The 13,098-nt window shown below is 59.6% G+C and overlaps 1 protein-coding gene across 1 annotated transcript in view; it reads right to left on the bottom strand.

Moving 5' to 3' along the window:
• The window catches only part of DNAH17 (dynein axonemal heavy chain 17), a 35,758-nt gene that overhangs the window by 2,651 nt on the left and 20,009 nt on the right, over positions 1 to 13,098 (bottom strand). Inside the window, 28 exon segments of the mRNA XM_035312585.1 lie at positions 759 to 941; positions 1,313 to 1,492; positions 2,075 to 2,266; positions 2,761 to 2,988; positions 3,269 to 3,396; positions 3,522 to 3,670; positions 3,782 to 3,975; positions 4,618 to 4,740; positions 4,929 to 5,099; positions 5,240 to 5,380; positions 5,487 to 5,651; positions 6,126 to 6,330; positions 6,726 to 6,848; positions 7,013 to 7,050; positions 7,052 to 7,249; positions 7,352 to 7,544; positions 7,909 to 8,024; positions 8,337 to 8,544; positions 8,938 to 9,155; positions 9,266 to 9,361; positions 9,452 to 9,616; positions 9,927 to 10,160; positions 10,626 to 10,787; positions 11,229 to 11,495; positions 11,952 to 12,143; positions 12,291 to 12,455; positions 12,610 to 12,771; positions 12,930 to 13,021. Of these exon segments, the coding sequence (XP_035168476.1) occupies positions 759 to 941; positions 1,313 to 1,492; positions 2,075 to 2,266; positions 2,761 to 2,988; positions 3,269 to 3,396; positions 3,522 to 3,670; positions 3,782 to 3,975; positions 4,618 to 4,740; positions 4,929 to 5,099; positions 5,240 to 5,380; positions 5,487 to 5,651; positions 6,126 to 6,330; positions 6,726 to 6,848; positions 7,013 to 7,050; positions 7,052 to 7,249; positions 7,352 to 7,544; positions 7,909 to 8,024; positions 8,337 to 8,544; positions 8,938 to 9,155; positions 9,266 to 9,361; positions 9,452 to 9,616; positions 9,927 to 10,160; positions 10,626 to 10,787; positions 11,229 to 11,495; positions 11,952 to 12,143; positions 12,291 to 12,455; positions 12,610 to 12,771; positions 12,930 to 13,021 (4,688 nt within the window).

The following is a 13,098-nucleotide window of genomic DNA, read 5'->3' on the forward strand; positions in this document are numbered from 1 at the left end:
TCTTAAAAAGCTGCAGCTCTTTGTTGAGAGCTAGGAAGATAAGATCTCAAGCTAAGGTTACTGAAATTCAACTGTAAAATCCAAGGAGTCAGAAGGAAGACTAAAAAAAAATAAAGTCTGTATTTTTAGTAGTCGTCGTCATGAGTGGAAATTACTAAGGATGCTGCGTGAGCCACGCTTTGCCTTTGGCACGCCTCTACCTATTGGAGTAGCCTTTCTGAACACTGCTGCCTTTTGTAACTGCACCGTGTGTTGATGTTAAATAAACACACACGAACTGGCGGGCAGCGTTTCTGCCCTCGGGGTTTCACAGAGGTGCTGGAAAAGAGCAGCCAATGGCCCTGAGGGCGACCGTGGCCACCACTTTGCGTGCCCTGGCTTCAGGCCCCTGGCTGCGGTGGCATTGCTGCAGCAATGTAGAGGGCTGAGGCACTTGCTTCAATTACATTGCCAGTACCAACGGGAAGGGAGGGCACGGTCACAAACCCAGTGCAAACATACTCACATAAACCTCCTTGGAGGAGCATCCAGCTCGTGAGCGCTGAGCTGGCAGCTCCCCCTGTGCCAGGCTGGCAGCGTGCAGCCCGCTGCGGTGCTGGAAGTGCACCTCTGTGCTCTCCTGCGCTGGCAGGGATCGGCTGTCGCTGCTGCCTGCATTCTCTGGGTGGTTGTGCGGGGCCTGTCTCTGCGCTCCCCAGCCAGCCCCCTTGTGGCCTTGTGGCCCATGTTCGCTGTGAAGAAGCAGAAGCTGCACTTGCCTTTTCCTCTCGGGAGACACCGGCACCTCCTCCAGCGTCCGATTCTTTGGGCTGCATTTCTAAAACTGTCCGAAAGAGCCTCTCCGACGTGACGGTCAGGAAGCCGATCTCTGCGTTGGGGTGAAGGCCGTACAAGTAGGGGCTCTCGGGGGGCAGGTTCTCATCGATGTACTCGTGGTAGCCCTGAGCACGAGGCAGTTACTGATGTCGCCGCAGTGGGTACTTACGTCTGAGCAGTTTCACTTCAGCCTTGAAAGTGCATCACTGTTTTTCTGCTGGTGGTGCTTCACAGCTAGTTGGCGTTGCTTATTTAACATGATTTTCCACTTATGTCTTAAATAAGCCTTTTCCTTGCCACACCAGCCACAAGAATTATTTTTCCAGTGATTCTGCCTGTTTCCACTGGATTGAAAAGGCACAACCTTTTTTCCTACATTCCCTCTTGGTTTGCACAAGGGAACTTTGACTAGCATGCCTTAATCCAGAGCAGTGGTTTTCCACAGCAAATTGTAATGCTAATTACCACAGCCTGTGCTGAGAGAGGGCTATTTTACCTTGTAATCCAAGCTGGGAGGGATCAAAAACCCTGGAGCTAAGTACAGTTCCCCGTCCAGCATCTCTGCACTGATGTATTCGCTCAGGTAAGTCCGACACAGCCGGCGGTCCCAGTCGTCTGTGATGTGCCCACCGTACATGATTTCACCAAAGAGGTACCGGAGATCATCCCACGGTACCTACAAGGAGACAGATGCTCCCTGTGAGCTTCCTGGTGCCTGTGGGGCTCCAAGAAGCCCCTTGCAGGACGTGAGGGCAGCTGCATGTGTTGCTGTGGAGCCACACGAGCTCAGCTTGACCCACGGATGTGACTGCCCCAAGACCTGCAGAAGCAAAGGGGAACAGGACACGGGACTGTGGCCACGGAGGTGTCTTGTGCTCGCCCACAGATTGCCCCTGTCCCCGTCTGGGCTCGGCCGCGGCGCTGCTGCACCCTGCCTCTGGCTTTACTGGGGTCAGCAGTGCGCGCAGCTGAAGGGCATGGCCGGGCAGGACGCCGCTCAGGGTGGGAAGCCCAAGCCTGCTCCTTGCCCTGCCATTCCTGGGGCATGCCTTGTGTTCTGGGTAGAACGGCGTGTTTAAAAAAAAAATAACCAAGCCAGGGGCCTGAGCCCGTGTGTGCTCTGCTCCCAGCCCGTGCTCAGTGCGTGTGCCGCAGCCCTGCTGCAGTTCCCACAAGAGGAGGCGTTCGTGCAGCAAACCGGTGCTTTGCCCTTCCCCTCCCCTTCCCCTGAGGTACGGTTGCTTTGTATGGCCCTTACCTTTGGGTTTGCCTCCAGGTAGTTGTACAGGACGTTACTCGATATGGTCAGGTCACCGTTATTGAAGGGGTAAGGCCTGTTCCAGCCCTGAGCACCAAACTTGCGCCGCTCTGCCACCACAGCGTGGAAGTAGCAGAGTGCAAACAGGATGCATTTGAACTCAATCTCTTTGCTGCACATCTCTAATGTGTCCTGCAGTGGAAGACGTGAGACTGGGCTTGCAAGTGAAAAAGTGAGCATCACCATCAGCCCTCTGTCTGTCGAAGCAAATGTACAGGTGATAGCAAAGTTAAACTGAAGAGAGTAAATTTATAAAGAAAAGAAAAAACAACAACAACAACAACAACAAAACATCTTTTAAAGGTTTTCTGGCTGGTTAATTATTACACTTGATTGTTCATTAACAAAATGAGGAATCTATACACACAGACACGCTCGGGCTCACCCCCCCCACATGCTTGGCTGGCTGGCTGGGGCAGCGCGGTGCTGCCCGGCTCTGGGGCAAGCCAGCAGCCTGCCAGCCCCGGCAGCCCCAGGGGCTCCGGTCTCCCCAGTGCCCACGTGACGGTGCCTGGGTCTGGGTCGTGGCACAGCACCGACGGGGGCTCGGCCCCGGGGCTGCGCGGCCAGGACCAGGGGAGCTGGCAGCAGTGGGGGGCAGCGCGGGGGGAGCAGGGTGTGGGTACCTGGGAGAAGAGGTCGAGGGCTTTGTGCAGGTTGGCGTACATGCCGGTGGGCGGCTCGTTGGTGATTTTGATGGCGTTCTCCAGCAGGCCCTGCGGGATGATGTGCGCCTCGGGGCTGGGGGCCGGCTCAGCACTCATGAACACGCGGTAGTCGGCGTGGCTGCCCATGCTGTGCCGCTCCACCCGCTTCTCCAGCGTGCCCAGCCAGCGTGCCACCAGGTGGATGTTCTGCAACACAGAGCCCTGCTGTACGGTGTGCTCTGAAACCCAACCTCGGGAATCGCTGCCGTGCCCTCCGCAGGGAGCAGCTGCAGCGCGATGCGGTGCCACTCAGGCTGGGGATGCCACAGCAACCCGGGCAGTGCCGCTGCCGCAACGTGGGGAGCGCTGAGAAACCAGCGTGCCGGGCCTGCAGTGCTGCTGGCCTCCACGTGCTCAGCTGGGCTGCGTTTGGGACCCCAGCTCCCGGGGCATCGCGGTGCCACGGGGCCGGGCAGCCCCCACCCACCTGCAGGATGACCCAGTGCCCCTGCTCGGCCGCCACCTCCAGCGCCTGTTCTGCCACCGCCTCCTGGCCCTGCCCCAGCGAGACGTTGTGGATCCTCCCATTGTCGATGGTGAAGTTCAGCTTCCTGCCTGGGGCGGGGAGGAGACGGCCACGATGCCGTTTTTGTTAGGAAGATGGGGCTGTGCGGCTCCTGCCATTAAACGAGCACCAACCCAGAGCCTTGTGAGTGGTGCTGGCTGAGGAACCAGCTTACCCAGGGCTTCCACGTCCTTCAGAGGGTCGACGCCAGGGGAGAGAATGAAAAACACGGGTGTGGAGGGGCTGCTCTCCTCGTATGACTTGGAGAACTCAACACTTCTTCCTTCCACAAACTTGCTGCCCATCTTCTCTTCCACAAAGTTCCTACGGAAAAGCAAAGCCCCGCATGTGAGCCGGGAACAAACGCACCGGCTGGAGACGCGGCCTCTCACCGGGGAGCAGCCGAGCTGCACAAGCCGGGCGGGTTTTGGGCACCTGACGGCGTAGGTCATCCTGTCCGGCCGCATGCACCGCAGCATGCACAGCTTCTGCAGGGCCGTCTTGTTCTTCCACTCCTTCGGGAACACCTCCTTCTCAGGCACCTCAGACTCGACAAATTTTTTCCATCGTTTTGCTGAGCCCTCGATGTCACTATCCAAGTTCTTGAACTCATCCATTTCCGAGAGGGCCTGCGGGTCCGGCAGGGAAAGACCAGACGCTCACTGGGCTCTGCTCCACCCGGCTCGGGGGTCACGGCAGTGCCGGGCACGCGGTGCCGCAGAGGGGCCCTGGCCACCATGAGAGCGGCCCGGTGCTGGGCACGGCTGTTTCAGGGTGAGGAGGGGACTGAGTCCCCCCATGGGTGTGCAGGGTGCCAGTGGAATGGGGATGCTGAATGTGGGGGCATGGCTGGGATGTACCCTCATGGGACAAGAAGCCGGGCACATGGGGGGGGATGCTGCTACCGATGACAGCCCAAACTGCAGCCAAACACAACTTGACCATAAATATTGTTTTGCTGCTGAGAGCTATCTTTTGTCCATTTTCCCTTACGCCCTCCCCTAGCATGAGCAGGAAAGGCAGGGCACAGTGAGCGTGGTGCGAGGTGCCGCCTCTGGAGCCCGCCAGGCAGTGGCTGGACTCAGCGCCCGTCCTCAGCGCCGCTGCCCCTGCTCCTTCCCTGTCTCATGGGGCTGGGAGGAGCCGCCTCTCACCACCTGCAGCCGGTGCTGGCTTCTGCGCTCCCTCCCTGGGTGCCACGGCTCAGCCCGAACCCGCTGCCACACCACGCTTGGGACCGCACCAGCACCAACGGGGAACTCAGGACCCACCTTGATGCCTCCCCAGCCCTGGGACTGCAGGAAGTCCACAGGGGACGCAATGCCGGCCTTGAAAGGGAAGCGCAAGAGGAAGTCTAGCTCCAGCGGGCTCACTTCTTTCTTGATGGCCAGGATCTGGTGAGAAGGGAGCGTGTTGTTGTGGCTGCCGCACGGTAGCCTGCAGCCCTGTGGCACCGGCATGCACCGGGCAAGAAGCTCCTGAGCCTCCAGTGGCAGCACAGCAGTAGGAGAATGTGTCTAAAATAACACAAATTCAGAAAAGATACGAAACAACAGCAGCCTGATGCATTTGCTTGTATTACCTGGAAGGCAACCTGGGCCAGGAAAATGAGTTTGTCTCTCTCAAAGAGTCCCCGTGCAGTGTACATGAAGACCGAGTAGGTGATCTCATCTGTCAGGTTGATCACCCTTTGCTTGACATCCTCGGCCGGAGTCGTTCGCTGAATGGCTTTCTCAAAGACCACGTTGAATGCCTAATGGAGAGCCGGGGTGGGCTCAGCACCTGTGCTTCTGGGTGCTTTATTGGAAGCACAAATGCTGGAACACCGAACCGCCTGCATCCCCCGGACCCCCTGCCCCATACAGATCAATTACCGCCTCGCTTTGTGCTCACCTTTAGAGAGAACTGGTAGATGGGGTTGATTTTGTTGAGGTCGCTCAGGATGAAGTACAGCAGGGATGCTCTTTCTGCCGCTGGCCTGTAGTTCTCCCTGGCAATGTTTATTTCACCTTCTGTGACTTTCGCTTCTTTCACCTGGAGGCCCACGAGCAGGGTGTTACTGCCGCATCCCGAGGCAGCGCCCGATCCCCTGCTGGTGCCCGCGGGGCCGCTGCTCCCGACGTGGGGGCAGCTCGCCTACTTTCTCCTCGATTTCCATGGCCGTGCGCTTCGTTGTCTCCAGGTTCTCCACCAGCGCGGTGTCCCCCAGGAAGTTCCCTGACGCGGCAGAGAGCCGGGCGAGCAGGGAGTCCTCCAGCTCCTTCAGGTTGATCTTAAACTCGTTCTGGCTTTTTGTGAGATTTGCCTGCAACACCAATGCCCAGGAGGGCCGTGACTCTTTCAAGAGCCTGCGGTGACCCCCCGGCATTGCTGGCCAGGATCTGCACTAGGAGCTCCCTAACAAAGAGCCCGCTGTAGACTGCGGCTCATTAGCAGTTTTGCTGGCTTTATCTTCTTTTGTATTAATTATAAATTCTGTTTACAAGCACAACCCTGGACAAGGGGATGTACTGGCTGCCTGAGCATTGTGTCCGCAAGAGAACAGCCCCAGCTCACGAAGCCCCCGAAGCGCGGCCGCACGGACGCAGGGCGCAGCAGCGAGCGCACTGCAGGCGGCAGGCGCGGGGAGAACAAAACCCACAAACAATAAATAAATAGACCACTAGATCAATAAAATAAGCAAAAGCAACCACAAAAACAAACCGGCCAACCCCCAGCCCCCAGAGCACACAAAGGAATCGGTCAGCAGAGAGAAGCCGTCTCCCCACAGCCCCCGCACCTTCAGCTCCTCCAGGTCCGGGCGCTCCTTGGCCACCACGGCGGCCAGCAGCTGCTCCTCCAGCCCCTCGCGGGTCACCAGGAAGTTGATCAAGGTGCACTGCGCCTGCATCTCGGGCTTGTAGTGAGGGTTGAAGTACTTGGTGTGCAGGATCAGGCGGAAGCGTGGGTGATACTCCACTTCTTTATCGCCTATCTTAATGTATCTGTTCGGGCAATTAGATTAATTTCTGTATATTTGGCAGTGACTCCTCAAAGAGAGAAGCCCTCCATCCATGTGCTGTTTCCAGCCCCTCGAGATGTGTTTCTCTGCTCCTGGTTTACCAGGCTTTATCCTGCAGGTGCACTGGGGAACATGCTCTACTTAAATCACTAAATGAACCAGACTGAGCGGACCAGAACATCCCCAAAGTCTCATGAACTACAAGTGTAAACCATGAGAAAAGTGAGGAGTGTGGCCAGGGGCTCCCATGTGAATGGGGGATGGATCTGGCCCCAGCTGCTGTCATACAAATGGGGCATAAATGGACATTTTGAGGCAGCAGTGGGTCTCCCAGCGGGTACAACTCCTCAGCCACCAGACGCAAGTGTGCGTGCCAACCTGCCCTTCTTGATGGTGTTCCTGCCCAGCAGGTGGTCCAGCACCGGCTCCACTGTCTCACCGATGTCCTCGATCAGCAGCGTGTGTCCTTCAGAAACCGCCTGCTCGATGGTGTCCAGGTAGCTGCAGCCAGGTAGGAGGGGGGGGGTTCGTGGCAACGTCGGGCAAATGCCCCCCAGCCAGACCCTGCAGCACACCCTGGCCCCCGGTGCTCTCAGGTGCCTGGGCTCCAGTGGGTGTGCAGAGCCCGTGGGGCACAGGGGGAGGGCAGCCGCCCCCGCACCCACCTCCTCTGGCCCAGCCGGATGGCTTTCAGCTCCCCCCCCGTATTTGTTCTTGATCCACTTGATGCCCTGCAGCTGGGCGTCCACGACCAGCGGCCACCGCTGGGTGTTGCAGAGGATGGTGGCGTTCTCGGTGGACGTGCGGTCGCTGGGCAGCCCCTGGTTGCTCCACGCAGCCACGTCGGCAGCATCGGTGAGGAGGCTGAGGGGGTCCAGCCCCGGGGTGGTGGGGATGGGCACCTGCCATGGAGGGACATTGGGTGCCCGGCCCCCGAGCAGCGTGAGCCCTCGGTGCCAGGGCAGGGGGCAGAGCAGCCCGGGGGGGGCTCCGCAGCCGCTCACCTTCAGCGCCTCGAGGTAGGGGATCCAGTACTTCTCCATCAGCTCGGCCCTGTACTTCTTGGTGAAGTAGCCGACGTAGGACACGAAGGCGGAGATGAGCAGCACGTCCCCGCACAGTGTCTTCTCCTGCTCTCTGAACATCTCCACTGCCTCAGCCCAGCGAACGTTTTCGGATGCCAGCCCCCCGATGAGCCTGCAGGGTTGGAGCAGACGGCGGCTGCTGCCGGCACAGTGCAGGGACCCAGCCGGGACACGCAGCGCAGCCCTCGCCGCGTGCCCGGTCCGATGAACCCAGCTCTGCTTGTGAATTTGGCAGGGGGGAAGCTCGGGCTGTGCCTCAGGGCCCACAGCTCCGCGGCTGCACCATCCTGCCCCACCGCATTGCTGTGAGTTTCTGGCCCAATTCACAAGTGGGGATTTTTAATCTGGGGGAAGCGAGGGGCCCGATTCTGGCATCGACCTTTGGTCGGAGGGAGCGAGGCAAGGCGGGGAGCAGCGGGCAGTGCCGGCTGCTTGCCCCCAGCCCCACGCTGCTGGAGCCTGTGCTTGCGCAGTACCTGTTTGCTAGTGTGATGACTCTGTTAGTTGCATCAGCCTCTTGCTGACATTTGATTTTCTCGGCCGTAGCTTTCTCAAATTGTGCGGTGAGAGTTGCCAAGTTGGCATTCAGGTCCTTCAAAAGACAACACATTTACAGTTAGCTCCCACACATACAAAATGCAACTGCAGCAAGCTTGCAGGCTGGGAGAAAGCTTTGCAGACACTAATGAGCTCGCAGTCCCTGTTGAGAAGACACAGCACCTGGACTCCGGGCCGTGCAAATGGTAAGAATCTTTCTAATTCACTGTTGGCATCTCTCCGTGGCCCGCAGCTGAATGGTTAGCGGCTGATCTGGAGCCACGGTGGACGCCGGCCAAGGCAAACAGCCACGGGCTCCAGCAGCCAGCCCTGGATGGGGACTGCCCGGGAGGCAGCGTGCACTTACTGCGATCTTGTTCTTAATGCGGCTGAGTTTTTCTTGCGCCTCTGCCAGCTCTGCGTTCGCTTCCTCGAGCGCCTGCCGCTTGGGCTCCACGTCACAGTACACCTCGTAGAAGCGGACGATGTTTAAACACCAGGAGCACAGACCTGCCGCGGCCGTCGACTTTGACATTATAAACTCTGGATCAAAGCTGGGGTCCGACTGGTAGGGCCTGGAGAGGGAGAACACGCTGCACTGAGCCTCCCTGCCGAGGCCAGAGGGGGCTCCTGTCCCGTGCCGCTTTGTGCAGCTCACGGGTGCAGTTTTGGAGGGCAGAGCCTGTGTCTGGGTTTGGTGCTCGGCACTGAGCAGTCAGCACCAGTGTCCTGCCAATTCCCTGTCCCCAAACCCGGGTGCTGCTCAGGGTCTCCGGAGCAGAGGTGCGTGAGGATGCTTTGTCACGGGCTGGGGCGGGAGGCAGTGGGTAGTTAGAGCTGTGGCAGAGCGGGGCTGGTGCCCCTGGGTGTGCCCGTGGCCAGGGCTGTCCCCAGGCAGTGTCACCGGGGGCCCTTCGGAGAGCTGTCTGTCCCCAGCCCCATGCTGGTCCTTCCTAGGTGACACTCACTGAAACGCCTTGAGGCATGCCTCCGGGATGTGCTCCTTGTCAAACTTCTTCAAGGCATCAAGGAAGGTGTCCACTTTTCCCATCATGACCTTTGCCGCCTTCCAGCTCTTATCCTTTGGTATCTTGCCGTGGGGCGCTGTCAGGATCATCACGGCTGCCGTGACATTCACCACCGCTTGGGGTGGGGACCCGAAGGACTTCAGCTCTGTCAGGTTGTTCTGGGAAGGGACCAGGGGCTGCTGAGCATCGCCTGGCACAGGGCAGGGCTGGGGTCCCAGAGCCGTGCCGGCACCCCTGGGGAGCCGCACCCCACCGGGGGCTCTCACACCTTGTTGAGAGTGTTGAGCGCCTCCTGGGCGGCGATGAGCGCAGGCTCTGCCTTTGCCAGGTCGGTCTCACAGGCTCGCTGCTTCTCAGCCACGTTCTGGGGAGGCGAGGGGATGGGACAGGGTGAGCAGCTGTGCCTGCTGCTGGCTACGGTCACAGCGCCACGGTGCTGCCCCAGCCTGCATACCGTGTTGATGGCCTGGACCTTCAGCTCCTCCTCATCAGCGATGGCTTTCTCCTTGCTGACCTTATCCGTTTCAACACCCACCACGTTGATCAGTTTATCTGCGTCCTCATTCTTCTGCTTCAGTTCTGCCTCCTGGATCGCCAGTTTGGCTTTCAGGTCGTCCACCTGGATGGAGGATGGGAGTGGGTCGGATGCCGACCAAGCCCTGCCGACCTCGCAGCAGCAGCTCGGCATGGCTCGGATCCCCGGCCGCTGTGACCACCCTGTGGGAACCCCCGGCCGGCAGCCCTGCACTGCTGTGCTCCCATGGGAGGTGCTGAGCTCTTTGGTAGGGGCTGCACTGCTGCCTGTGCGATCCCACCCCAGCAGCCGAGGCAGCCGATCACCCGAGCCTGGAGCTTTTTGCAGGGCAAGCTCTGCTGAGCGCGCAGCTCTCGCTGCCCAGCTCGCTCCCACCCGGGGGGGGAGCAGGCACCTGCGACGCCGTGCTCTGCAGCTTCGTCAAGCCGTTCTCCAGCCGCTCGATCTTGGCAATGAGTTCACTCCTCTTTTTAGAAAGCAGGTTTTGGTAGAGCTTTATCTGCTCCAGGAAGGTCTTTGGTGTGGTGTAATTGTAGCGCCGCTCCGTGGCCAGGTAGATCTGAGACATCTCCTTGACACTGGTGTGGACGTAGGACATGAACTGGCTGATGGAGACCTTGACCTCGGGCTGCATCAGAACAACACAGTGAGCCACCCCGCAGCACTGCTGCGGCACACACACGAGGGGTAAAGCCGAGAGTCTGTGCAATGTTCGCCACGCATCTAGCGGCAGAAGCCGGCAGGCAGAGTGCTGCTTCACGACAGCAGCACAGCGCATGGCTGAAAAACGCAGGCGGTCACAACACGAACGTTCCTTCTCAGCCCCTGCTTTGGTTTTCCCCAGACTCCCATCACCCAGGTCAGACTGTGCTGCACTGTGGAAAAGCTGCTCCTGGCTGTTAATTCTGCTGTCTTATTAAGGATGAAAGTTTCGTCCCACCGTGTGAGGCTGCAGCCTCTGACACCAGCGCCAGCTGGGAGCTTGTCCCCGCTCCCCATCCCCGGGTTCGCTGCAATGAGCAGGGAGCAGAATGCAGCTGCTGCTCCCCTGGCGGCGCGGTGTGCCCTGACCCGGGACCCCTGCGGCGCTCACCTCGATGTCCCCCGTTTCCTCCAGGAACCTGCTGCTGACGGACACCAGGGCATCCTCGGGCCACTCATGGAACCAGTCGATGGCTGTGCAGTTGACTATGGCAGGGAACCTCCTCGCCCGCACCCGCAGCGTGGAGCCCACGGGGGAGAAGCACAGGATCACCTGGGCAGGCGGTGCTGCTGAGTGGGGTGGCTGCGGACACAGTGCCGCCTGCTCCCCACGGCTGCAGGCGGCGCTGGTGAACGAGGCTTTGCCTCCCACCCATTAAAGTCCCTCCCTGTTCCCGGGGCCGGCGTGCAGCTGCGTGCCCTGCTCTGCTCAGCAGGGGCTGGGCCAGCGCCGGTCCTTCTGCCAGCCGCCGTGCCGGTGCTGGCCTCCCTGCGAGTGCCAGGAGGCTGCTCGCGAGGTAAGGACGTGGGCGCCAGCAGCTGCGCCCCTGTGGCCGCGGGGCTTGCAGTTGGCTGAGGAGGCTTTGAAAATGTCTTTCACTCGGACTCATTACAGCATAATGAAACCACAATATTCCATGTCATGTTTGCAAACAGATTTTGGATTAAGCACGTCAGAGCACTTGCAAAACACCCGTTGTGGGCGCACACCTACCTTTAACTGACGCCTGACTTTTTCTATAAATAATTTCCAGCAGTTTTCCCTTGAGTCCTGCAATCCGAGAAACTTCACTTGCGGCCTCATGGCATTGATAATGTTTTCCAGTTCATCATCTTGAAAAAGCCCTGGCACCTCCCCGGATGCCAAGAAGTCATTGATTAGGACCAAGAACGATTCCTCGGCAACTTGGGAGTCCGTCATCAGGAACACGGTGGGGATGTTCTTCACGGCTGCCTTGATGTACTGGGAGGCGATGTCCAGCTGGGCAGGGGACAGGAGCAGTCAGACCCGCGGCCGTTCTGGAGCAGGACGGGTGCAGGTGGCTGCCAGGCACGGTGCCCGGTGTTGTGCAGGGGCAGCGCCACGCCACGTGCCCTGCGACCCGCCTGGTGCCCCTCGGGGAGGCAGGGGCTGTGTTCGGGAAGGTGCCCGATGCCATGTGCTCAGATGGGGCTGCCCATGTTGCACCCGCCCTATGGGCTGCTCCTGCCCATCCCCTGGTCCGGGAACACTGTGGCTGTGGGGAGCGGGACCTGAAGGTGTTCAGCAGGCACCTCTGTGCAGCCCAGGCAGTGCGGACATGCACAGGGCTGAGAGCAGAGCAGGGTGCCCTGGTGTGCCCACCGCAGACAGGGCTCGCTGCAGAGCGTTTGCATGCTCTGCCCCTGCCAGCGGGCTGCGCCGCCCAAGGAGGCGTGGGAGGAGAGCTGCACTCACCTTAAGGTCTGGGATGCTGTATCCCTTCCTCAGCGTCATCTGAAACACATCTAGAGAGCTAATGTAAGCTGCCAGCCGCGAAAGGCTTTGCTTCCCGCTGCCTCCTACTCCCACCAGCAGCGCATTCCCTCGGGGAGACTCTAAGATCCGACTAATTCTGCAAATATGAGACACCGCGTCTTCAAAGAGCACCTAAAGAAAACACAAGAGAAGGATTAATATTCTGAATCACTGCACCAAACGCTGTGAACGCCCCTAATCGCACGGAGCTGACGGAGCGATGTCACAGCGGTGCCTACGCGCTGCCTTGACGCAGGCGTCCCGCAGCAGGGAGCTCACCAAATTCATCACGGCGTTGACCTCGTTGTAGTTGTCTAAGGCTTCTCCCAGCAGCTTGTTCAGCGACGGCCAGCTTGGCACCGGCAGGTACTTGGGCTCCCCGATGCCCTGGGCGAAGTGGCAGTAGATGTTGGGCTTGGCGAACACCAGGTCCTCGCTGAGGTCCTGGGAGAGGCAGGGGCAGCGCTGGGCACGAGGCGCAGGGTCCCTGCCTGCCCCCGCGCAGCGCTCCCGGCACGGCCACGCGCTCCGGCTGAGCTCAGCCTGCCACGCAGCCCCGTTGGGCTGGGACGCTCCCTTGTTTTCCAGCACAACTTACATCAAAGAATTTTTTACAGGTGTCGGTTAGCATTTTCCCAAAGCTTTTTTGATCCTTTTCGTCAATGAGCTTGTCTCCATAGACCCGCTCAGCTTCGTGGAGCCAGAGCCGCACCAGGTCAATGGGGCTCTTCAGGCATTCGGGGGTGGAGAACAGCAAGCCCTGGCAAACACGCACATCCCTCAGTCCTCTAGCTTTACTTTGCTGCTACTCAGGGTTTAAGAACTCAGCTTTGGGAAAAGGTTGGGGTACCTACAAGGACATACAGCACAGGAAAGCATGGACTAAGTGTGTTTTAAAGGGAACGGCCCCACCGGTACCTGGAATATGTTGGAGAGGTCCCGGAGGTTGAAGAGGTAGTGGAACTTGATGGCCGTGGGCAAGAAGGTGGAGGTGACCCGCTGGTGCAGGGCTGTGGGCAGGACACGGGGTGAGCGGGTGGGCAGAGCCCGGGGACCGCGGGGTGGCCGCGCCTCGCTCGGTGCTACC

This window comes from Oxyura jamaicensis (genome assembly GCF_011077185.1).
Source record: "Oxyura jamaicensis isolate SHBP4307 breed ruddy duck chromosome 18 unlocalized genomic scaffold, BPBGC_Ojam_1.0 oxy18_random_OJ166, whole genome shotgun sequence".
Taxonomy (NCBI): domain Eukaryota; kingdom Metazoa; phylum Chordata; class Aves; order Anseriformes; family Anatidae; genus Oxyura; species Oxyura jamaicensis.